Below are 25674 nucleotides of genomic sequence, written 5' to 3'. Positions count from 1 at the left end.
ATTGGGACAGGTGTAGTCTGTCTATGCAACCTTTGATTCCCGAGTTATCCTTCTTACCTGTGTGCTTCTCATTTTATCATGGGTGATATTCCCATGCTTTGTCGTGATGGTATGATGGTATGACTTGTTGATTGGTCAAATCTTTGCATTGGCTTGCTCAATATTTAAACAATCCTAGAGAATGCACACTTTAGTCTTCATTAGTTGATCTTATGTTATATACATGTACAAAGCGGAGGCTGTCTGCTTTCATACTTGTGAATTCAAATAATGTTTATTCCTGATCTTATTGTAACAATATGGCATCTTCATGAAATATGGATTCCTGGAATCCCCTTGCTTAGATGTACATAGACATGTGATATACGTTTGTCCAATCAATTTTAATGAAGTTATTGATATTCATAATTTTTTTATGATAAGACGTGCAGTTTGTATTTGGACTAATTTGATAGAGAAGAATGTCAGTCGTAACACAATTTCCATTAATTTCTAGGTCATATGGCTGTGGTTTTATATGCAAAGTCATATTTCTATTGCACTTACTAGGTTTTAATAACAACCCATACTTGAACTCTGCACCATCATGTTCAGCATACTAACTCATCTGAACGCCTTTTTGTAAATACTTCAGTCAATGATTGATTTGAATGAATACCTAGTTTCTTTTTTAGTTCTTCCAACAAGCTTGGTGTCTTGAGGTGACACATCCAAGTACATTGACCTGTGTTGAAAGCCTGCAAGCCCGTAGCATGTGACTTAAATTTAGATTTGATCTCTTAAGAGCACCATGTTTGAGATAAACCTGGAATGCAATAAAATGTCATTTTAAGGTTTTTACTTAAAGTGTATGTGCATGGGGACATTTCATTAACATTGAGGTCTGGTCAAAATGGCCCTATGTTCTGTGATGCTTTCATGATAAAGACATATCTAACCACTTCAAATGTCCTCATTAGAAAACTATTGATTTCTTATAGATTTAAACAGTAATGTAGAACATATTTTGAAAGGTTTGCATGCACAAATCATTTTGTAATCACAATAGGCTCTTACACTCTTACACTCATCTACTAAAATATCACGGTTTTCTTTTAAATATATTTTCTTAAAAGAATAAACCAAAATTGCTGTTAGCAAAGGAAACGCACTATTTAAATTGGAAAATTCCTTACACACTGGGTCTTCTCACCTTTTTAGGTATGCAATTCCATGATTTTGTGGAATGAAGTGACTATTGAGGAATGCAGTGCTCTTCTGCCCTCCACTGACATTACTTGTTCCTAGATTTCGGTCATATACATTGTTTCAGTGCAGCAGTATCACCTGTTTTTCATGAATGCTGAGAGTTCCGTTTTGAATTGTGGCTTTCAACATTTTCAGTTGTCAAATTTAAAGTTGGTTAAAATGAAGTCCCTTGGCCAGTTCAATGGAGTGTTCTTGCTTTGTGTGAAAGGGCTGTTGATTCCTAACTTGGGCCTTTTGAAGGGCTTAGGGGTGTTGCTGTATTTTGGGTAACTCTACATGTGATGAAAGCTGCCCTGTTCACATACACTTGAAGAAATACTAACACATGGGTTATCTTCTTTCTTTCAGGGACAGAGATGGAAGGATGCTTTTAGACATTTTTGATGAAAAGCTCCACCCCCTTTCGGTAAACTGTCCTGTCTCCTGTTTTCAGATGCTTTGGGTTACTGCCTTCTTTTTTACTTTGCTGTAGTTTCCATGCGACGTACTGAAAAGTTATCTTTTTTTATGCCCCCAGAAATCTGAAATGCCACTAGACTATGAGAAACACGACCCAGAGCAGAAACATATTTACCGGTTTGTTAGGACATTATTCAGTGCTGCTCAGCTGACTGCAGAATGTGCCATTGTCACCCTGGTAAGTTTTTGGAAACTGACAAAGATTTTTGGTAAAGTGTTAAATACTTTTGTCTACTTATGTCTAGAAAATGGAAATATGTTGGGAGATTTGTTTTGTGACGTAAAAATAAAGAGAACATTACATGAGAGTTAAGGATACCCAAATTCAACATTTTCTGAGCATGAAACACTGTGGAATACATAGGAAACCCAATTTGAGTTAGCCCCACAATTTGGTTGTTGGCACCCTTCTGACAGTGAACACACATAGTTCTTTGCTCTTCTGCTTGCTGCTGATGTAGTACAAATATGAATGCGGCTCACTGTCCTTTTTCTTCCATTTTGTATCTTATCCAATGCAGTTGTCTTCAGTCACTTTTTGGCTTGGTTGTTTTCCACTGTATTGTGCATCTGATATGCCTTCCATGCACATACAGCCAGCCTTGTATCACAACATTACACTCCACTATTGTGTAGGCTTTTTTTCATTTAACTTTCAAATCACCAGTTTAAGGCGAGGTTCTTCAATCTTTAACTCTCCAGATGTTTTGGACTAATTCTACAATCAGCCCTAGCCAGCATAGTCCATGGTGATGTATCATGGGAGTCCTGGTCCAAAACATCTGCTGAGCCGCAGGTTTCAGATGGTATAAATCAACGTTAATCTAGACTAGGGTTTACATGAGTGTTCAAAGTGTACAAAAAGAAGTAGTGGAACTATGTTCTCTACTGGCCTGTACCTCTCCCCACAAACCCCATTGCCATGCCGCCTCCCATGCACAATACAAACCCCAAAACACATGCACCTGCTGCTTTGGGTAACGTTCAGTGCACTGCACTGAAAGTACAAGTTTCAAATGCTTCCTACACTTTTTTCAAACAAAACCATACCGGAACGGTTTCTTTTTAAAATAAAAGTATAGGAACGTAAAACTTAATTAAAAGACGTAGAGGACAGCCGCTCCTGACCGCTCCCTCCCACTTCGACCACTGGTTTACATCTTTCCAATCTTTTAATCAGTCACGCTGGGCATTTGGTTGATACAGAAAGGGAAGTTAGTTATTTGAGTTCTACTGACCCTGATAAGGTGCCCATTGAGTAATTTTTAACGGGGCAAAAAACACAGTTGGGTGTGTTTGTCAGGCATAAAGAAATAGCTGCAGGCCTAAAACATCCAAACGTTTAAAAGCAGTGCAAGGATTTATAGCACAGTGCAATGGCATCAAGTAAATGCAATGTGGCAAATTAACACTATTTGTGATTTGTAACACCAGATGATTGTTTTGGAAGGCACTTTTTGAGTTTGTTTAAATGATATGGTGTTGCTGCAGTTTAACTCTCGTGAAATATAGGCACATAAAGATATTGCCATTTATTTCTTTTTCTAATAGTTGTTTAAGCATTTGCAAATTGTTAATTAGATAGAGTGGCAACAATATTTCAGCCTCACTACAACTATGTCTATAGTCAAACAGCAGAATGCGTTGGTCGACAAGCAACAGGAAATGGGGACAAAAAATATTGATCAGGAAATTGAGCAACATTAAGTAGCACTGGAAAGTTAATCAAGATGTTAACCTAAGAGCTATGTGGGCCCTTCTAGTCTATCCAGGTGTGTACTTCAAATTGCAATAAGCACCTTATTGAACATGTATTATCCTTTCTATATAACCATTAAAATAACAATGCATTCAGGAAATTGGTTATTTCTGAAGACCATTTAGTGGGACGGTAACACATTGGTAAAATGTTTGGTTACGGGCAAATTCAAGCATTTGAGTTGTATCAATTCTAGGGAGATGCAGGATGAGATTTGACATTTTAAAGGACCCCAAGCAAGAGATGCATCTTGGTGTTCTCCTGTCTGAGAGAATGTGTGGAGAAAAGAAGGCAGGGTTAGGCTCCGTCAACGGCATGCGATTTTGCTTGGGGCGCCTCTCAATGTGGGATTTAGAACGATTGGTCACCTAAAATGATTTGTTTTTAATAAGGCACTGGCAAATTTAAATTGATTTAATGCACGGCACCTTTGGTGTAATTGTATTTCATAACCCAAACATTGAGGGAAGTTACTCATTTTAAATATATTAACCCCAGGCTGAACTGCCATCTACAAAGAAGCTCATAGCAAATATGACATGGAGTTGTTAGAGATGGGTTCATTGAAACTATCTATCTATCTATCTATCTATCTGAGGCTTGTGGAATCTGCTTAGATCACATGCTGTGCATAGGCTGACATCTAGTGGAAGCTGCGGAGTATTACAGTTTGTTTTTCGAAACTGGAAAATGGACATCGACATAGGGCGTGCCAGTAATACTATGCCTAGTGTGATGTCCACTGTACCCATGATCCCTCACGCGTGTAGGACCCTCGGATTGTTTTTTTCCACCATACTTGTCGGAAGCATTGTTGCGGAGTTCGCTGGCTTTCAGCCATTTTGTCATAATTCATCTAACAAAAAAAAACCTGTTCTTCCAATCCCACGTTGAAAGATCGAAGATCGACGCCAGTCCGAAGAACGAAAAACCATTGAGACTGCACGACAGACTTTGGGCCTCGGAAGGTCTCTGGCCTCGGCCCGGGTCTCAGAAGGCCTCTGGCCTTGGCCCTGCAAGTAGGAAGAGTCGGGGGTGGATATAATCACAATCCCTTTATATCCTACATGCACTCGCCCGCTGCCATAAGGTGACATATGGTGAGTACTCCATTTAAATTCTGCCCCAAGTGCAACCGCAAGTTTCCTTGGGTTGACAAGCATAACACCTGTAATCTCTGTTTGCCTAGGGATCTCCCCGAAGCTCACTGCAGAGCGTGTAAGCTCTTTAAGGCTAAAACACTAAAGGACCGCTCCACTAAACGTTGGGCACATTATGCCAGGCAGCTCGAGGCCATGGAGGCGGTGAGTTCCTTCAGTGATGGCAGCAACGCCGCCGTTTTGGACGGCGAGGGCACAAGGGCGTTGATAGACACCCAAGCGTAAGTCCCCGGCCTCGGAGGATTGTCCGGCGGGGCAGTTATGGGGACCACACCCCGGGACACAAGCGTTACCCGCACTACTGCACCTAAGCACACTAACCCCAGACGAGACTCGACGCGTGTGTCGAGTGCTCGGAAGAGGGAGGCACATAGAGAACGGTCCACAGAATCAGTGTCCTCTGGGCGTTCCAGGTCGAGATCGCCTCACGACACACGGCAACCGTCCACGATTGCCAAGGGTGCCTCGCTCCCCAAAGTCACAGAGGAATGGTCATCCGAAGACGAATCCAACCTCGACCCCCAAGCAGCACGCTTAGTCAGCTCCGACAGCACTTTCCACGTCTGCCTCGGAGTCTCGACGCACACACTCTAAAGACACAGCACCTAGCCAACACACCCCCGAATCTCAGCGCCAGGCATCAAAAGATTCTGAAAGAGTCAAACCATCAGGGAAACACTCCTCTACCCATGGTAAAGGGGACAAACAGCAGAAAAAGTCTTCAGAGGCAACATCTGCACCCCAAGTCCAGAAGGACAAACATAGGTCCTCAGATAAGGATACATCGAAGACCCCTGACCCTGTCACTAATCCTAAAGTTATCCCTCCCACTCTACAGGATATGGGAATAGGAGAGGAACCCCAGCAGGAGGTTGTCATCCCCAGTTCCAGGGAATGGAGCTCTGATGACATCGACAGGGTGATTAGAAGAATGCCTTCTTTAGCTAATTTCTATGAAAAGAATCCTGATTGTTTTCTGAGCTATCATAGTACCCCTGACAACTCTACTCCTTCAGGATCCAAAGACCCTCAGCCTCCTGGTAAGAGACCTTGTAATGAAACTCCAGCTCAGGGCCTCATTTCAGACCCATTCTCTATTCAACCATACCACCAGTATGCTGAAGACCCAGACATACAAATGAAGGACGACCAAGCGGGTGTCGATTATTACGGAGACAACGAGGACCAGGATGAGGAGGAGGAAGACGAGGCAGAGGTCTATAATCTAGACACACCTGTTAAAAAAGAACCACCGGTCACTGACTCACCTGTGGATAATCAGCATCTACTGAATGAGGTCTTAGCTAGAGCTGCAGAGTACTTTCACATAGACACTCAAGGGGCTCAAGAAGAGAGGGACTTTGCAGAAGAAATCATGGGGGATAAGAAACCCATTGCACAAGCCATACCAATTCTGAAGTCCATCCAACGCAGAATTGACCCTTCCCTCCTCACCCCTAATCTCACGATGGCTGTGAACCCCAGACTTGAAAACATTTTCAGGGCCGTCCAGTCAGACCCACTTTATATAAGGGGCCAACTTAAGCCCGACTCGTTGGTAGTCACTACCACCAGAAAAAGAGCGGGGACACCTCTATCATCATCGGAAGCTCCCTCAGACAAGGAGAGCAAGAGGAAATAAGGGCTAGGAAGAAAAGTGGCCTCCACTTCCGCTTACCAGGCAAGAATCGCCAATACCACCACTCTGCTGGCAAACTATAATTGCCACCAGTAGGAGCATGTAGCTGCCCTCATCGCCTCCGCACCTGAACCACTTAAGGGCCAGTTAGCCCAGATTGCGTTGGAGGGTAGATCGGTGTCCGGATGCATTCTAAAGGCGACCTTGGACGCCGCAGATAATGCAGTCTGGCTCATCGCAGAGAGCACTGTCATCAAGAGACATGCTTGGCTCAGACAGTCAGGGTTTAAACCAGAGACCCGGGCTACTCTTATGGACATTCCGGTGGAACCGAATGTCTTGTTTGGCAAAGCAGTAGAGGAGGCACTCAAAACTGCCAAGGATGAATACGATACCCTAAAGTCCTTGGGACAATTGACTAACAAACCCACGAACCAAAGAGGGTATAATAATAATTTTCGTCCTCACGCGGACAAAATTCCCAGAGGGGTTCCAATTACTCACAGGGGCAGGGTACATTGTGGGGTAGCAACCAACAAGGTACCCAAAGTTACATTAGAGGTAACAAGAGGGGCCGCGGTAGAGGGAGAGGCAGCCCAGGCAGAGGCGGTACGCCTCCCAGCAAACAGTGACATTCCGCTCAGGGTCCCTTCCCATGCATCCCCAGTAGGGGGGCGCATTTCCAACTTCACCCAAGCATGGGAAGGGATCACCTCGACAGATGGGTGCTGTCCACAGTGTCTGCGGGATACTGCATCGAACTGCTGGAGCGCCCCCGCAACCATCCTCAAGACAAAAAAGCACCAAGTGATCCTCCTCGAGGAAATCATCAATCTTCTTGCAAAGGACGCAATAGAACCGTCCCAGGCAACCAGGTAAACAAGGGTATTTATTCAACTTACTTGCTTGTGTTAAAAAAAGATTTGACAATGCGCCCAGTATTAGACTTACGCCCTGCAAACAAGTATGTCAAGCCCCAAAAACTTTGCATGACTACGCTCCAAGAGGTAATCCCCCTCCTAAAAAAGGGAGATTACATGGCAACATTGAACATGAAAGATGCCTATTTTTATATTTCCATGTTCCCAGCGCACAGAAGATTCTTGCGCTTCAAGGTGGACAGTCAGCACTACCCGTTCAAGGTGCTGCCCTCCGGTATAGCCTCAGCTCCAAGGGTATTCACCAAGGTACTGGTGGTGGTGGCGGCACACCTACGCAGGGAGGTAATCCCAGTGTACCCTTACCTGGACGACTGGCTCATCACGGGGGAAACCCTAGTAATTTGCAGTTCAACATCCAAAGAACGATCAACCTCCTCTTCAAATTGGGGTTCTCAATCAACGAGACAAAATCAAGCCTGGTGCCAAGCCCCTCCAAACAGTTCCTAGGAGCTGTCCTAAACACGCAAGATGGGTTGGCCTTTCCATCAGAGGAAATAATTTGGAATCTACTACTGCAAATTCCTCAATATCAGCCCGGTCGCCAGATAAGGATGCGCAAAGCGATGTGTTTGCTAGGCATGATGGCGTCATGTATTTACCTGGTTCCCCACGTGCGCCTGCGCATGCGACCCATGCAGGAATGATTGGCGAAACGGTGGTCTCAGGCAAGTGGTCAGTGGGACGATCTAGTGTTTGTTTCGCCAACACTAGTACAGAGTCTTCACTGGTGGACAAGAGATAACCTGTCAAAGGGGGAAACCATTTTACAACCCGGAGATACAGGCCATAGTCACTACAGATGCGCCCCTGTTGGGATGGGGAGCACACCTGCTTGACCACACAGCTCAGGGTCTCTGGTCCCACACAGTGGCCACAAGAATCACATAAACCTGCTAGAGCTTCTGGCAATCTTCAGAGCGCTTTGAGCGTTCGAAGCCCACCTGTTGAACCTGTCAGTGCAGATCTTAACAGACAGCACGACAGCTATGTTTTACATAAACAAACGGGGAGAGACTCGTCCGCCAAATCTGTCCAAGCTTGCCCAGAAAATTTGGAAATGGGCACTCAGACAGAACATTTACCTGTCATCTCAACATGTTCCAGGGGATCTCAATTTACTAGCAGACGCCTTGAGCAGAGATCCCCTCCCAGAAGAACACGAATGGTGTCTACACGAAGATGTCATAGGAGACCTCTTCTCACAGTGGGGTTTCCCCACTATAGAACTATTTGCCACAAGCAAAAACAGACAAAGCCCAGAATTCGCATCCAGGTCCCCCAGCCAGGCTCCAAGGGGAACGCCCTGTGGATGAACTGGTCAGGGATGTTTGCCTACGCTTTTCCACCGACTCCTCTGATAAGGAAGTTGGTCAACAAGATGCACAGGGAATCGATGACGCTCATCCTAGTTGCTCCCATGTAGGCGAGGCAACCGTGGTTCCCACACCTGCGCAGACTGGCAGTGTGCGACCCCATCAAACTCCCGTGCTGTCACAACCTACTATCCCAGCACCAAGGACAAACAGTGCATCCTCAACCCAGCTCAATGAACTTGGCAGCATGGCTCCTGAAGTCATAGAGTTTGTCCATCTCAATCTACCACAGAGATACATGGAAATCCTGAAGAAATCTAGGAAACCAAACGCAAGACAATGTTGCTTTGATAAATGGAAGAGATTCGTTATTTGGTGCCAGAATAAACAGATCAACCCAGTTGATTGTACTCCTTCCAATATTGTCACCTACATGCTCCACCTGCTGGACGCAGGGTTGGTATTTAATTCACTCAAGGTACACCTGGCAGCGTTATCAGCCTACACCACCTCCCATGACAAGGTGTTGTGGTGGAAAGTACCAGTGGTTAAATTCATGGAAGGGGTTAAGAGACTACACCCTCCAATTTCTAACCCACCGCCAGGATGGGACCTTAATGTGGTGCTTGCTAAACTCATGGGCCCCCCATTTGAACCCATGCATAAATCTAGTCTCAAACACCTGACCTATAAGACTGCCTTCTTAGTAGCCATTACATCCATAAGAAGGGTCAGTGAAATTCAGGCTCTGTCAGTGCAGGATCCTTTCTTTACTGTTCATAAGGATAAACTGGTTCTACGAACACACCGTAGGTTCTCACATAAGTTCATTTCAAAATTCCACGTTAACCAGTCCATTGAGATACCGGGCTTCTTCCAAGAACCCAAAAGCTCTGCTGAGGTGAAACCAGACACTCTAGATGTGCGAAGAGCGGTCCTCTACAATTCCGCACTGTTCTCCAATCTGCACCACATTTTGCACAGTCACCTGTTAGCACACTCCAGACATGACTGGCTGCATGACATTTGGACACCCCAGTCCATTACCCGGATTTCAGCAAAAGTGAAAATATGTGGGTGGGTTTGTGGCTTCATGTATGTTCCCTATACAATTCCACACCATTTCACCAATCTGCACCAAAATGTGCACAATCACCTGTGCATATAAAGGAATGAAAGGCCGGGCAATCCAGAGTATGTCAGCTAGTGAGTTGTACAAGTGCATACTGTAACAAAGAATATTCCAACTGTCCATTATTTCAGTCTTGCAGAAGAATTCCAAGTCCTTCCCATACCAAAGACCTAACTTTGTGAGGGTGGATTCATGGGTTTGCTGAATGACATCAATTTGATGAGTGTATCGATCAGTCGCCATCCCCTTTTTGTAATAACCTTCTATCCTTGGGTCAGGTTGAGAATGTTTGTTTAGAACTTGTAAGCTCAGCTGATTAATCTGCAGTTTACTGTGCTTATAGTTTAAGGGTGCAAAAGGAGGAGTGGCACACAAGTGGCATGTTAGGGGCGATATGCTTATGTTAGACAAATGAAAATCATGAGAAATCCTAACGTTCTCTAACTCTAAGAGGGGTTTCTCTGCCTCAACTAAAATAATAATTAGTCTGTCAGAATGTCTCTTAGAATCCACCGCTTTGTGTCAAATTCTATCTCTGACCCTTACACTTCCAACTAAAGTCTTAACAACTTTAAGTTTCATTCCCAGGAGAATGACTCCCTTCTCCTGGTATTAGATTCCAAAAGTCACAAATCAAACAAGAATTTTCTTCTTTCAGCCAAAAACCTGGGGCAATGACTCCCTTCTCCTGGCCGAAAGGCCATTGTATAGTTCACCACTGTAATCAGGGGGAATGATTCCCTTGGTTGGTGAGTACCAGGAGAATGAGCTCCTTCTCCTGGTAGAATTGATTGACCAATATAACCAAGTCCAGCGGAAATGACTTCCTTACCCTGGATCTTCATTTTCTTCTTCTCTCCTTTGCACTTGAGCTACCTGGCTCACTCCTCTGCCAAGGTCTGCCACGAGGAAGAGGACTTCTCACATTGAAGATTATTTAGTGTTCGGTTCACGACCCCCAATTGTCTTCTTTTAACAGGCCCCCTTGGTTCATTCTCCTACCAAGAACTGTTGCGAGGAAAATGACTCATATTGCGACTTCTCTGGGTCTTTCCAACCCTTCCCTCATGGTCAGTGGGATTTACTTGACCACCCCAATGAGGACACTGTCCTCTTAATTCGGTTGGTTTCCCAAGGTCCCAGCCCCTTCTTTGTCTTTTCCTCAGCCCAGCGACGCTTGTGGCTAGATCCAGGGATCCTCCAGCCCTCCCTGTTTCTCTGCCGGCCCACTCGTACCTCCTGTTACCTTCAAGGTCCTTTGCGTACCACAGCAGACCTTTCCGGGAATGGTGCTGGACTCCCGCTTGCTTCCCCCAGTTGTCTGCTTTGGGCTTTGTCTGCTGTCTGCTCTGCATAGTTGGGCTCCCTACAATATTGGTACTAGGGTGGAACCACGCGCCCCCCCTTCTCATGGTGTTCATGCCACTGCCTATCTTGTATGTTTTTGGAGCTGTTGACTTTGGGTCCTGCAGAGCCGTCTTCCACTTTTCGCCAGCATTCTCTGCTCCCCTGTCTTTGCCGCGCAACTGCTCTCACGTCTGACAGCTTCCACACCTGCTTCTATTCTGGACTTGACAACAACAATGCAAGTTTGCTGTTGATTTTTGTACAATGTAGCCAGCCTGGTTTGGGCTCATTGTAAAAGTCCTTTCCGCCCTTTAACAGGATCCATGTTCATAACTCCGCTGGGCCAACTCGTCCCAGCACCTTGATTAATTGGGTTCCCATAGCTCTTCTTCGTCTTAGTCTTTTCAAGGATACTCAAGTTTTCTACCTTGCAACAATACATTGATCTGCTGTCCAGAAAGAGGTTAGTAGAAGAAAGAGGGGCCAGTGTGTGACTGTGGGCTGTACCCAAGATGTTCGTCCTTGTCCCCAAGGGCGGAATCCCTCCCCATGAGATGCTCCCACTGAGTGCCACCCCCAGGGAGGCTATCGGGTAGCGGCCTCCCCTCCCTGGCGTCATGAGAATGGGCTCCCCCTCGGAACAAAGTGACGTCTATGGAATCGTCACAGTAGGTAATGTTACAAATGGTCTGGCATGTGTATTGCTTGCATTTTCTTAAAGGTATTAAACTTCCCCTTTAGAGTGGAAGAGCTCCTCCAGCCCCACCCCCAATGCTAACCATTCACTTAAGATAGTGACTGTTTTAGAAATGGCATGTTCTGTACCCCCTGAGGGAGTTAGAGGCGGATGAGGGAAGAGCTCGAGAAAGGAGATATTTAGGAAGAGAGAGTTGAAGATATAGGGGCCCCAGAAAGCCTTGTGGACAATGCAAAGGGTTTTGAACATACTCCTCACAGCCACTGGGAGCCAGTGCAGAGATTTCAGTCCTGGAGAGATACGATCCCTGGGCTTGAGGCCAAGGACAAGTCTTGCAGTCCTGTTTTGGATGAGTTTCAGAGGGCGGAGAGTAGAGGCAGGCGGATTTAGAAAGAGGCTGTTGCAGTAGTCTAGCCTAGAGAGAACCAGAGCTCTGGAGACATTGAGCTTCTGGGGGAAGGAGAGGAAAGGAAGAATATCTCTGAGGAGGTGGAGTTGGTAGTGTAACTTCTTGGAGACATCAGAGATGTGAGGAGAGAAGGAGAGTGTGGAGTTGAAGATGACCCTGAGGTTTGTAGCCTCACAGGTGGGAGCAGGAGGGTAGCTCAGCGGCAACGTGCTCACCTTAGAAGCAAGACGACATGGAGCAGCACAGGTTCGATCCCCTGGTCCGCGCTTAGAAACCTCTGGGTATTAAGCAGTTATAAATAACCAATCATATCATATCCAGACGCTCAACCATGATCCTAGTTTGAGTGTACCCTTATTACCTTTAAAACCACGCTTTTTGGAAGGCTAACATCCCACTAAAATCTTGGCAAAATGCCTTTTAGTTGATGAAACTAAAGGAAATAAAGCAGGATGACAATATGTAAACTTGTAAAGCAACAAGGTGGAAGGGAGCGTTCTGACTTGACTTTTATGGTTTTTAATCAGAACTTCAACTTAGCTTGACTTGACCTAGATGAATATTCTTAAAAAGAAGATAATACATTTTCAACGAACCTTAGTGACTGAAAAGACTGGGTTTCAACTCAGTAACCAAATTGGCATTATTTTCCCACATATATTAAGCATATTTTCACCAATACTACAGGTTAGAAATTCATTCTGTTAGTCCTCATGCATTTGGTAGAGAAATGAAAAGGACAGTTTTCTTCTGCAACTCATTGTGAACTTGGTGTATATCTCAAGTCTACAAATGTATCCGGATTTGAAGATGATTTGTGAATTGCTAACTGTTGTGGCAAGGTGCCCTAATCGACTGAAATGTAGTGGTATGTCTGTTCACCAAAGTGTTGCCCTGGGTGTCTCCACTCGACACTTGATAAGGTCACTGCCAGAGTCCTTGGAGAGTAAGGGAGAGGAGTAAACCTGATGATCAGTAAAAGCTGACAGATGACATGACTCGGCTGAAGATGAAGGGTTGCCTACAAAAGCAGTGCTGTCTAACAGGTGATGTGACAATGCTTAAGCATAGCATGAGGCTGGAAAAGCTGTGCTGGCCAATGGATGTCCCATTGGCAAAACTAAGGACGAGGCCTGATAATCGCTGCTGACTCGAATGAGACTGGAAACCTGTCAAGGGTACCAGAGCAGAAGAGAAATGTGGTGACAGAAGATCTGCCAAACGGTAGAGGGGAGTGTTCAGGAACTGTGTGAGAAGTGCCAAACACCTGGCGATTGGATCGTCACTAATTGCCTGACACTGAGGCTGCCAGTAGCAGTAACGAAATAGCACAAGGACGCACAAGGCAGACCGCACTGAGGCAGGAATGTAGATGGGTGTTACCAAGCAGTTGCTGGAGTGATGATCTCTGGTAAGTGGCTACTCCAAAGGGGAGCTGTAGACAAACATTACCATCACTGATGAAAAAGAGAGCGTTCCCTAATAGAGCCAAAGAAAGACTGGGCAAACAAGGGTTGAAAAAAGTTAAATCCCTAAACAAGCTGGTATCCCAGAAGAGTATGGTTAACACAAGAGAAAACATTTGATGTATTCTGTAGTGAAGGTGCCACGTGCAAGACAACAACCAGTGAGAATAATGTGGAGAATAAACTTAATATTAAATGCATTACCGAACATGTAGTGAAGTTACCAAATAAAAGACAACTAGTAATACTTGTGAAGAGAAGAGATACATCTGGCTGCATTCTGAAACCTGTAGTGAAGTTCTCAGGCGTGAATGCAGACAATCCTATTGTCGCATTACTGCCCAATTAGCCATTGTGCAGCTGGGATGGTGGTGCTAAACTGGGAGGTTTTGTTGTCAGGAACTGATTGCGGTCAGTCAGGTGGCGCTTAGTGACATAAGCTTACGGAGCAGGACCCACCAAGAAGGTGTGGTTTGGATCTGGTGGTGTGGCTGTGCCATTTTCTGGCACATGTTCAAATCCAAGCAGGGAGCGGGGTGAACAGCCTTGTTAAATTCCTACTGTATGAGCACCTGGCCATAAAGGTGAAATTAATCTGCAGAATCCTGGCATAAACATACCCAGAGAAACTTCATCTGTGAAAATTGCCAGGAAAATATTTCTGTAAATCCTGACTTGTTGCTTCACTGCCATATCCGAGTCTGTGTTGGCACAGTAAGCATACCTCATCATGCTGCTTCCTGAAGACTAGACAAAAATCTTAACCTGTAAAATTAGCAGTTCATATCACAGCTTGTCCATGACTCAGTGCACAGTAACGGTCGGAGGAGTGGGGTTTGGGCGCAGGTGGATCACTAAACTCCTTAGGCAGAACAGAAATTGGTGTGCCTACAGCATGGGAAGAGGAAGGAGGAGAGACTGTACCTGCATATTGTGGGGGGGGGGGTTCACTATGTTTGATAATACAAGACATGGATCACCAAGCTTTGGACACACAAGCGTATCATGTAAAAGAAACACAGAACTCCAATTTGGGTCAGGTCATGTTAGAAATCCATTTTCAGTAGCCACAGGTCTGCGCAAGACATGTCTTCAATGGACAAAGTTTCCCCAGGAAGTTGGGGAGTGTCAACACCCACATTTCAACCCTCATTTTAGGTTTTAGATTGGAATACTAGAACATTCTATGAACTCAGTGAGACAGTACCAAAGTTCAATAACGTCATTGTGCTTCATTCTACCATAGATATTCAAGGTTGTGGGCTTGGTTAGTAAATATAGCTTACAGCTGTGGTAGGGTGTATTTCGTTAAATTAACACATCCTTGTGCATTGAAGCAGACAATGGCAGTCAGCAAACAGAAGTATTAATAAGGGATGCATTCCAAAAAGATGCGGGTTAGCGAACTAAAATTGCTAACACAGCAATTCAAATGTGCAGTACTTCACTTTTTCACTTTCTCGTTTCCTTCATTTCAGAGAACCAGCCACAATTTATTTCTGGCCTATTCTGTTGAACTAAAAGGTCTGGTCACTTACGACAGGCCGGGGCACATTAGACGACCCTCAAATTCTATTTCTATTCAACATAAACAATTAACTCCAATGTTAAATAAACCCGGACTACTACCGGTGGTCACTGACAGTCATCATGCTGCATACACTAATCAGAAACAACCTTTCTCCCTCCCACTGTGTCATTTATAGAACATCTAATGAAATAATCACCCAGATTAAAAATAGTCATCCATGCAGTCAGCCTTCTGGAGATGTTGAGCCATAATAGCAATATCAATAGACTATAATCACAATGATGTGCCCTAAAGCCAGTAAGCCTATGCCAGACTCTATGGACACTCTTGTTTTATCCAATTAGTTAGGGATTATTTGCAATGCAGCAGGTCCATGTCTGGCAACATATTATGAGTGCACCGCCTTTGCATCCATCAACATTTCAGTTCGGCACATCCAAGTTCCTTTTCATAACTAACATGGGGCATGGCTGATGCTGGGGATCATCAATCCAGGGTCAAGGAGTACCTAATCTCTGTACCTAATCTACCCCATCACCAAAGTTGAAGGGACTATCGAAAGGGTGACTTGATGGGCATGATTACCCTCTTGAACCTTCACTGGTGACAACATATGACTTCTCTTGAATGGCAATAACAAGTCGAAGCAAACTTTAAGGTGGACTTTTAGAGGTCAAAGCCTCATAATTGCTTTTACATGAATATTTGTGAAGGGTTCTTTTTGCTACCCAACTAGATAAAATGGTACAACTGGTGTCATGGACAGAAGATCGAGGCACATTGTAACCAACAAGTAGAGCATTTACAGAGCAGAAATGTGACACTTAAAACTAATATCACCTTTCTAGAAAATTGATCATGAATGCGCAATTAAAAAAAAAAAACAGGACTATGGACGAGGCATAAGGACAAGATCCTTGCACCTGTCAATACATCAAAAGCTTTTTAACAAAGCACTTCCCCAGTACAATCAATGGGACTTGTCTTAAGAAATCCAAAGGGCACACTGTGATGAATCCAATGGAGTCATCACTGATTCCCCAGCGGTAACCTCCTCCCATTTGGCATTGGGACAGCAGCCGCTACCTGATCCTGGCCCTGGGGGCGGCTATATGAGGGAGGATCACATAGGAGGATACAACCACGGGGAGATGTCATGGCTTCATTGGATGAGACCTAGTATCCCCATGTACCCATGGAAAAGACCACCGATACCCAATACCCTAATGGCTTAATGCCATGTATCTGTTCCCCTTTTTACGGAAAATGGAAAAACCTTTCCCCCATACCCTTTAGGCAAAACAGCCATCCCTGATCTAAAATGTAAAAGCTCTAAGAATATATTTGTTCAGTTCTATTTACCCTACATATAGAGCAGGTTTTTCATATGGAACCATTGAGAGCGATGTTTCAAGTGCAATGCATCAGTTGACATCAATGGACTCCAATTCCCATAAGTACTAGGACGAGGAGGATGAAGGAAATGATGTAGAGCAGGAGGAGCCTCAAGCTCAATGAGCGTGCCAGTTTTACAAACTTCATTTTTTATTTTCTTCTCAAGAGCTCCAAAGGTAACATCATTTGAGAGACAGTGTACAATTTACTCCTCCACAACCATCTTTCTGTTCACTTCACAATCTTGTAACGGCTCATGAGTTAATTCAACTCCCTCCCCCCACACCCCTTCTTCAATAACGTAGTTGCTTGGTTGAACAGGAACACCACTACTTGACACATTTAAAATCGATGCAGGTAAGCCCACCCTCTCAGGGCATGCTTATTCACACAGTGGAGACCCTTCGAAAGAGCTTGGGCTTATAAAACATTTGTTCTCTGTCCTCCCTGAATTCGTGCAGAGGCATCCACACATTTAGATATTTCGGGTATGAGTCATATGCCAACACTGTTACCTTTTCCATCGCCATTATACCCCACAACGTCACCCACCACTCGGCCACCACCGGTCACTGTTTGGTTTTCCAAGTATGCCCTAGATTCATTCTGGCCGCGCTTAGCATATGAGTGATAAGAGAGGCTCTATTCCCTGTGTTCGTGTAACATCCCTCTACTGCTTCCACCAGCAAGACCGTCGCCAAGTCAAAAGGTAGCTGAACTCCCACCACTCCCTTAACATGGCCCAAGATGACCTTCCTGTACATCTCTGCCACTGGGCAGGCCCACCACATATGGATCAGGTCCCCAATTTAACCACAGCCCCCTCCAACATGACGAGGGGGAATAGCTCGGCCGAATCGAGTGCATTCGTTGTGGCATCATATACCACCTCAAACAGATCATGTATGCTGCCTCTTTGATTAAAATGCATTTGGAGCTTTTGTTGGCACTGCGCCATATTTGGCTCCATGTTTCCCCCAGTAATGGTTTCCCTAAATCTATTGACCATTTCTGCATATATGGTAAGGTTTTCTCCGGATCCTCCCCCACACAGTAATCGATTTAATGTTGACACCCCTTTCTCTGGCACCCCTTCTTTTACAGTAAGTTCCAGTCCACTTGGGACCCGAGCCGCACCCTCCTTTACTTTTGTATTCGTGATTCAATGTCTGACTTGAATATAGCGGAATTGCTCACTCTCGGGAATCTGGAATTTATCTGTACTTTCTTGGAATGTCATGGGAGTCCACTCAGTGTAGAAATCCCTTAGTGTCAGGGTTGGTCTGCCCCCCCAGTGTATCCAAAAATTTGAGTTGCATGCCTGGTGTGAAATCCGGGTTATGGGCTACCGAAGTGAGTGAATCTCCATCTTTATCCCTTTCCCCCATAGAGCCTTGTCCCAGTACCACAGAGTGGCTTTCGTCGTTTCCAATAACACACTTCCACCCCTCCTATGTTGTGATGCTAAAAATCCCAGACATTCTAGGGGGATCGTAGGTGCTTCCTTTTCCAGAGTTGCCCAGCGGTTCTGGTTTTCCACGGGGGCCCACTGCAGCATTGGTGCCACTTGTGCAGCCTTGAGTTAACTGTCAAGATCCGGTACCCCTAAACCCCCAAGTGCCTAAATAGTGGCCTAAACAGTACATTTCAAGAGACCCTGGGCTTTTTCTCTTTCCAGATGAAAGTCATGACTTCTCTCTGTACATTTTTAATTGCTCGGCCTGGGATACGTATTGGGAGTGCTCCCACCACAAATAGGAAATTGGGTAGGAGGGACATCTTCACTGCCGCTATGCATGCAAACCGATAGTTCTTGCATATTCCATCGTTTAAGCTCCTCTTTAAAAGTCTTCAATAGTTCTGCAATGTTTGCCCCAGAAAGCCTCCCATATGGCGATGTCCGATGTATTCCCAGGTACTTAATGGACCTTAGTTCCCACTTGAGCGAAAAGCGCCTCCCCCATTCTAGCATATGCCTTGGGTCTTCAGTGACATTAAGTGCCATGAATTTGGGGTAGTTAATGTGGAATCCGGTGACCATGGCGAAATTGTTCAACAGCTTTATAGCCTCGGTGAGCTAGCAAGCAGTCCCTCGGGAACAGCAAGACGTTGTCTGCGTAGAGAGCCATTATCTGGACGCCGCTGTCTCCTGCTTCGACCCCTTGAATTCCTTGTTCGTCTTGCGCCCTCTGTGCCAGAAGCTCCATAGCCATGCCACAGATCAGCAGTGACAGTGGGCACTCGTGACTTTTTCCTTTGCGAATCGGGATACTCAGTGAGGCATTAATCATCTGACGCGTGGTTGGGTTCCCATAATTTGCCAGGATCATGCGAGTAAAGATTGGCCCGCACCCACATTGCTCGAGGGTCTATTGTAAAAAACCCCAGACAAGGCTGTCGAAGCATCTAGTGCCAGCACAGAAAACTGTTGTCCCTTCCTCCTTCCCCATTCAGTGGTTTTTATGGCCCGACGGATGTAATCAGAAGTGTGGCGCTCTCTCACGAAACCGGCCTCGTCCGCATGTACAATTTTCAGGAGGATTTTTTGCAAGCCTCTGGGCCAGGACAGTGGAGCAGATGTTTGCATCCCCGTTTTGTAAGGAGATAGGGCGGTAACTCTCACAATCAGATGGATCTCTGTCGTATTTTAACAGGAGTACCGTGGTGGCTGGACCCATATTCCTGGAGGCCTGCCCTGTGTCTCCAATGTGGTTGAAGAGCTTTGTCAAGGGACCTACCAGGATGGGCTTGAATGTCTTGTAATATGTGTTGCATAATCCATCCCGGCCGGAGGATTTGTGACCCTTCAAAGCATTAACAACCTCCCCAACCGATATCGGTGCTTCCAACATCTATCTGTTTCTGTAATTCATAGCATTACTACCTGCCCCAGAAACTCTACTTGTGCCCCTCTCTAGGTTATCCCCCTTCAGGTTGTCCGTGTAGAACGAGTGCATGATGTTGACAATCTCCTCCTCCCCCCCCTCCTCAGCTCCCCCTCCCGGTGTTTGAACTGGCTGATATGATTACGGAATTAGTTTCCTTAGTTAGGCCACCAGGAGACGATTGGCCTTATCCCCTTTCATATAATAAGCTTGTTTAGTGCACTAGAGAAGTTGTGCAGATTAATTAGCCAGGTGGGTTTCTAGAGCTGCCCTAGCTTCTTTTAGTTCCCGCCAAGCTTTCTGCAACCCTGTATCTCTATAGCGTACTTCAGCCACCGCCAGTTCGGCCTCCATCCAAATCCCACCTCACCCTGTCCTTTCTTTTCAAATAGTTTGCTTTCTGAGCGATAAACTCCCCCCCCCCCCAACCACTGCTTTGCTAGCGTCCCAGATTATACCCCAATCAACCCCCTGTGTGGTGTTTTCTTTGAAATAATTTATTAAAACCGACTCTATATCCGACCTGAGGGTCTGATCTTTTAGGACTATTTCATTTAAACGCCATGGTTTACAGGTTTGCGGGATCAGGGCTATCGGCTCCAATCTCAGGGAGACCAAGGCATGGTCTGACAGGCAATTCATCCCTATTTCCAACCCCGTGATTTGTGAAACCAAGGTGTCCGAGACCAACACCATATCAATCTGTGAGAAACCCTTATGTGAGGCTGAATAGTGAGTGTCAACTTTGTCCAGTGGGCGGAAAAACTGCCAGGTTTCTATTAAGTGCAATCCCCTAAGGAGTCAGGCCAGGGCTTGTCTGTGCATGTTGTCGTTGGGGATGGCTTGGAGGGTTTTATCCATAGCAGCGTACATAACGCAGTTAAAATCTTCCCCAATGAGAATCTGCCCCATTGCGCTATTTTGGGCAGCAACCCTATCAAAAACAAACTGATCTTGTTTTTCATTAGGGGCGTATAGCGACACCAGTGTGACCAGTTGGCCCATGAATATCCCTCCCAAAACCAGGTAGTGGACCTCCAGGTCCCTTTTTATGAAACACTTCTCGAAACGTACCCCTTTAGCAAACAATATGCCCGCTGCCTTGTTTTTAGTTCCGCTGGAAGCGAAAAATTGCATGGGGAAGGCTCTGTGTTGTGTCCTTTGCTCTTCCGCCGGGAGTAGGTGTATCTCCTGCAGCTATACCACAGAAGCCTGAAGTTCAGAAAGCCTTCTCATGATTGATTTCCTCTTTACTGGGGAATTCAGCCCCTAAACCTTTAACATTACAAATGTCAGATCAGCCTTTGGTGAAACTAAGTAGTATGCTTTTTACCCCCATGATGAGCCCATCAATTCCGTTGTTTAGTCTGCCTATGGTGCACCAGTAATCAACCAAAAAACCCCATTCCTTTGTTCCCACCCTACCCCCCAACTTCTAACATCCCCATAAAATTCAACAAAAAACCTTCACCCTGATGATACCAAGGTAAGTCACCGGGTTTATTTTACCTCTGGAAATGTAAGGGTACGAGTCTACCCCACACCCCCACAAATCCCCTTTTGCCTGGCCTTGTCTTGTATGAGAGCATTACCTTTCCGTGCTTTTTCCTGGCGACCGCCACCATCAAAGGGTTCCTCCATGTGGCATTCAGACCCCCTCTCTTCCTGCAGGTCACCTCCAACCCAACTGACCTTAGCAAACCCAGCGATTAAGTTGCAGTCATCAGTTCACTCTTCATGTCTCAGCTACTCCTATGGGGTCTGCTATTTTGGCCTCTTTATTACGACGTCTCAGGTGGGGTCGTGCCGGCTTCTATCGCGCCTTCTCAGGTTTATTATCCTCTTCTGTGTTTCCAGACAGGGTTTGTTCCCTATCATTGGCTCCTGTGACTCCATCCTCCCTCATGAGGTCGTCCATGTCCTCTTCTTTGAGATGGTATAGCGTTGCCCCTTCCACTCGAACCCGGAGCCCAGTCAGAAATGCTCACTGATAGCACACTTGCCTTGATCCTCAGCCAATCTGTAATCACCCTTGGGCGCTTTCGCTTCATAAGTGTGGCTTGGGCCAAGTCCTGGTAGAGCTGGATTGGTGTTGAACGAAAGCTTATGGGTCCTCTCCTCCAGGCGGCTCGCATAATTTCTTCCTTCAGCTGTAATGTGTGTATCCGAGTCAGCACATCCGGGGTCAGATTCCTGTTGAGTTGGTATGTAGAGTACACTCTGAGTCTGATCCAGAACAATGTCTCTCTTGTCCACTGGGCCCAGAATTTGTTTGAACGGGTCCACCACGTATTGTTGCAGGTCCGTGTCTACCACAGCTTTCGGGATCCCTCGAATCCGTATGTTACGCCTAGATCTATTTTCGGCATCCTCTTGTTTGTTTTGGACCCGGTCCATTTGTTGTTCTAAGTATGTCTTGTTCATGCCCCTGTTCCGCTACTGTGGATTCCACATCATCGACCCTTCTCTCTACCGCTAGGACTCCTTTGTTGAGGTCCGCTATGGACTTAGCTAGATCAGAGGCACTTTCCTTAATGTCCTTCTTGCGGCATTGCCAGCAGGTCCAATTTTCGTATAGGTGGGTCCTCCAACGTTCGTGAAGCATCCGGAAGAGGGGAATGTATCTGCACGGCCGCCTGTTGCTGGTTGTGTTTGTGAGTTTCAGCGGTTTGAATCCGGGCTTTAATATCTCTGGGCGCTGTACTTTTCTGTTTCGTCGCGTGTTTAGCCATCCTTGACTAGGCTGAGGGGACTAGGATGCCCCCGGATAATGTTCTTAGGACTTGGCGGTGTCTTTGTTCTGACTAATGGCCCTCACGGTTGCCTTGCCCTGGGTCTGTTGCGCCCACTGTGATATGTGGGTCAATCGCCAATTTCAGCAGGGGGGCGCGCACCATTCGGCCCACAGTGCTTTTCCGCCTCTGCTGCTTTGTCTGAGCGCCTGTGTCCCAAGGTCTGTCGTCCCCTTGCCAGGTTATACTCCATGCCCTGCCTTTATGACACCCTCAGTTCTCCCGCTATGACAAATGTAATGTTAGGTATGTTGCCTCAGTTGTGCCCCTAGAAATGCCGCCTCCTGACTTCCGCCCACCAAGGAGTATCATGTGCTCCGAATACGTGCCAGGGGCATGTGGTTATGCTTTTACATGCTTCAGCCATTCCGGGGTCATGCGCAGTCGACCCAGCTACAGTATGCTGCTAGGCAGCACTATTCTCCCAGTTGGCACGCTGCGGTCCATTCAATTCGCGGTAGACCTCCCCAAGTGTTCGCCAGCATCTATACGCTTCAGTTGTTTTCCTAAATTAGTAGACGCGGTTTTGCCGCTACTACGTACGTAAATTGGTAACTCCTTCTCAGGTCAGAAATGTCCCATTTGCATTTTGGACCAAAGAGATTAGAGAGTGATGTGTTCACAATGTTTCTTTTGCCAAGAGCACTACTGTGACTGTGCTGTGACCAAATGCATCAATCTGATGCCCATAAATCCTCATCTTGACAAGTTAACTGCATCAAACATGATATTCTCCTGACTTAAGTAACGCGGCTTCGCTGCTTCCGCCGGGGTTCAGGATGTGGTGCCAGCCGACGGCGATCCGGCTCCCGTCCAGTAATTCAAATGCGGCATGTCAGATGGGACCTTGGGTCCATTCTGATTCACCCTATCGTCTCTCCATACCTTTGCAGTTTAGGGGTGAGTGGGTTCCCCCGCCACCCTCATTGGCTCCTTAATGGGGCCACCTTCGTTTGTGGGGGAAGGGCTACACCATGCTGACCTCCACGCTTCGTGCTTCAGAGAATCAGGCGCTTCACAGGCGCATGTTCGCTTGTTGGCGGGCAGTTTAACACAGGCTCTGTCCTCTTTCTTGGCGCCATGTCAGCTCGATGATCGCCCCGCGTCTGCCCTGGCTCCTACTCGAGTTCCGGCCACCATCTTGGCAGAGGTCCACTTCACAGAGAAATCTTCTCCCGTAACTCTGCTGGACAAGCCCTGTGGCGCCACAAACTCACTCCATAGGCTCCTGTGTCATTCTGACACCTTATGCTCTATTCGTATGGGCTACTCGAAGTATTTAAAGGAGGATATGGGGCCCGAGGCGGTGAAAGACGCAGAGTTTACCAAGGAGGCATCTGCTGGCGTCCTCGGCTGGCCACACCCCTCCCCCCGAGCGTGCCAGTTTTCAGAAAGTATGTGTGTGCGGGACATTTAAAAATGGAAAATAAACTATTGAATGCAGCTGTTCAGGAGAAGATGTTGCATCTCCCTCTGAGGCATGTGCAAGCTGGAGGCACGAGCCTGTGTGATGGAGCTAAGGGGCTCGCCAGCAAAGAGGAAAAGTAACGTTTGGCTGCAAAAATGACAGGAACCACTGGAAGCTTCCTGGGCATTCGGCAGCTGGAGGAGGCAACGTTACACTAACCGGACCTGAAGGATAGCAGGTGGCAAAGCTATGCCACGTAGCCGCGAATGGAACCAAAGACACCACACAGAGCCAGTGAAGTGGGGACCCTGGATCATTTTGGCGACCGCGCCAAACACAATGTGAACATTGTCAAGCTGCAGACGGAAACAATAAGAAGATTGTTTGCAAGTTAAAAAGGCAGAGTACAAACACGACCCACAGCAATCTCGGAGTGCATGTAATGCAGAAATGGGGGAAACTTAAAGTGAACATGAAAGTGAACATGATCTATGCAATTTTGGATGTAAAGAGGAACTGTTATACATATTTGGAAATATGAAGTCCTGGCAGGCGAGTAAAGCAGGCAATTGCAAACCTACAAGAAGCCCCAGGAAAGGACAGTGTTTGTTGAACGAAGAAGGAACTTTTTGAAAGAAGGAATTAAGAGGCTAAGCAGCTTTGTAACAGGATTGTTGAGGGCCAAGAAAGACTCAAAGAACTGTTGGACCAAGAAACATTGCCATATCATTGAAGAATCCAGGTGAAGAGAAACTACCCTCTGAAACCAAGGTTTTGTTACCTTGGATAACTTTTATGTTTGAGCTGTTTATTTTCATTTATGAATACCAGGTTAAAGACATTTCCCTTTTTTTATTTTATTATTTGGTTTGTAGTGTGAAGGCTAGGATAAATGACACCCGGACGTTTTTGATTTTTGACATCCAGACACATACAGATCCTTAGTTTTTGGTTTTATGTAGAAAAGCTCCTCTTAAATCAGGGTCAGAGAGGCATTTTCCTAACACATTAATACAAGTCTTTAACCGAAAACATGACAACTTTTCAGACCTCATCTCGGTTAGGAGGCTCTTGATAAATTGAGATTATTTGAACCCTTATTTGAGAGTTTCCAACAAGAAGATACTCAATGTTTCCAAGTCATTAGAACATGAGCACAAACCTCTGTAAAATCAAAGAAGGGGCTAAACATTTTCTGCAACAACTAACTGCATAATGGGGCTACATCCAAGCAACAGATGACATTCGTGACATTCAGATTAATACAATTATTTGCTTTATTGATAATCATTTTCGGTGGGCAGGTGGTTTCTTAGTGTGGCACTTGAACATCACTGCCTAGGAAGGGATTGTCAAACTGAAATATAACAGGGAGGGTGCACTGTGTTACTTAGATGCTACAGCGAAATTGCTATGCTATGAGACAAATAAACCAAACAAACGCGAGAAAAGACAAGAAATGAAACAACATGAGACACAAAGAAAACACACACAAATCGGTTCAATTGCAACAATAAATGTACTTTATTCATGCCTTGCATTGCATGATAAAAATCACTGCTCGATACTACATTTAGAAAACGAACCTGCAACCCCTTACATGGGTCATTAATTATAATGGGTGCAATCTACCCAGCTCTTCTGGCTGTGCTAGCAAACCTTATTACTCAGTCAAGCTGAGTCTAAATAGCAGCTAATAGCAAAGCTCCTAATCATCAGCATTTCCCTCTTAACCCACACACTAGTACTCTCTAATGAGACAGTACTCCAGCCAAACAAGTTAGACTTAACTCCCCTCTAGTCTGATGGAAGGCGATCTCCCCTTTGTCAGCCTCAGACCTACTGTGAGTGTGCGTGCCAATTGCCGCACAAAACAGCTCTCTTATCAAAGTCCTCATTCATCCGAAATACTCCCCTTTGAATGTAAACAATCTTCCTGCACCAGGCCTCTCTCTCTGCTAGGCCGGTTTCTCTCCCCCTCTCTCAGGCTGTTCTGCATGCACTCTCGATCTAGCTCTGCTGCCAATGTGCATCTCTCTCTGCACTGCGAATCTCCCATCTAGCTTTGTCAATGTGCAGTCTGAATCTAGAAA

General features: G+C 45.8%; 1 protein-coding gene across 1 annotated transcript in view; it reads left to right on the top strand.

Moving 5' to 3' along the window:
• CCNY (cyclin Y) overlaps positions 1 to 25674 on the top strand; it is a 1206874-nt gene that overhangs the window by 725068 nt on the left and 456132 nt on the right. The window contains exons 6-7 of the mRNA XM_069648029.1: positions 1597 to 1654; positions 1766 to 1885. Coding sequence (XP_069504130.1) covers positions 1597 to 1654; positions 1766 to 1885 — 178 coding nt within the window. The remainder of the gene's footprint in view (positions 1 to 1596; positions 1655 to 1765; positions 1886 to 25674) is intronic.

Source organism: Ambystoma mexicanum, chromosome 2q, assembly GCF_040938575.1.
Source record: "Ambystoma mexicanum isolate Mex_15411 chromosome 2q, UKY_AmexF1_1, whole genome shotgun sequence".
NCBI classification, from domain to species: Eukaryota; Metazoa; Chordata; class Amphibia; order Caudata; family Ambystomatidae; genus Ambystoma; species Ambystoma mexicanum.
This window is presented reverse-complemented; position numbering and strand designations above follow the sequence as displayed.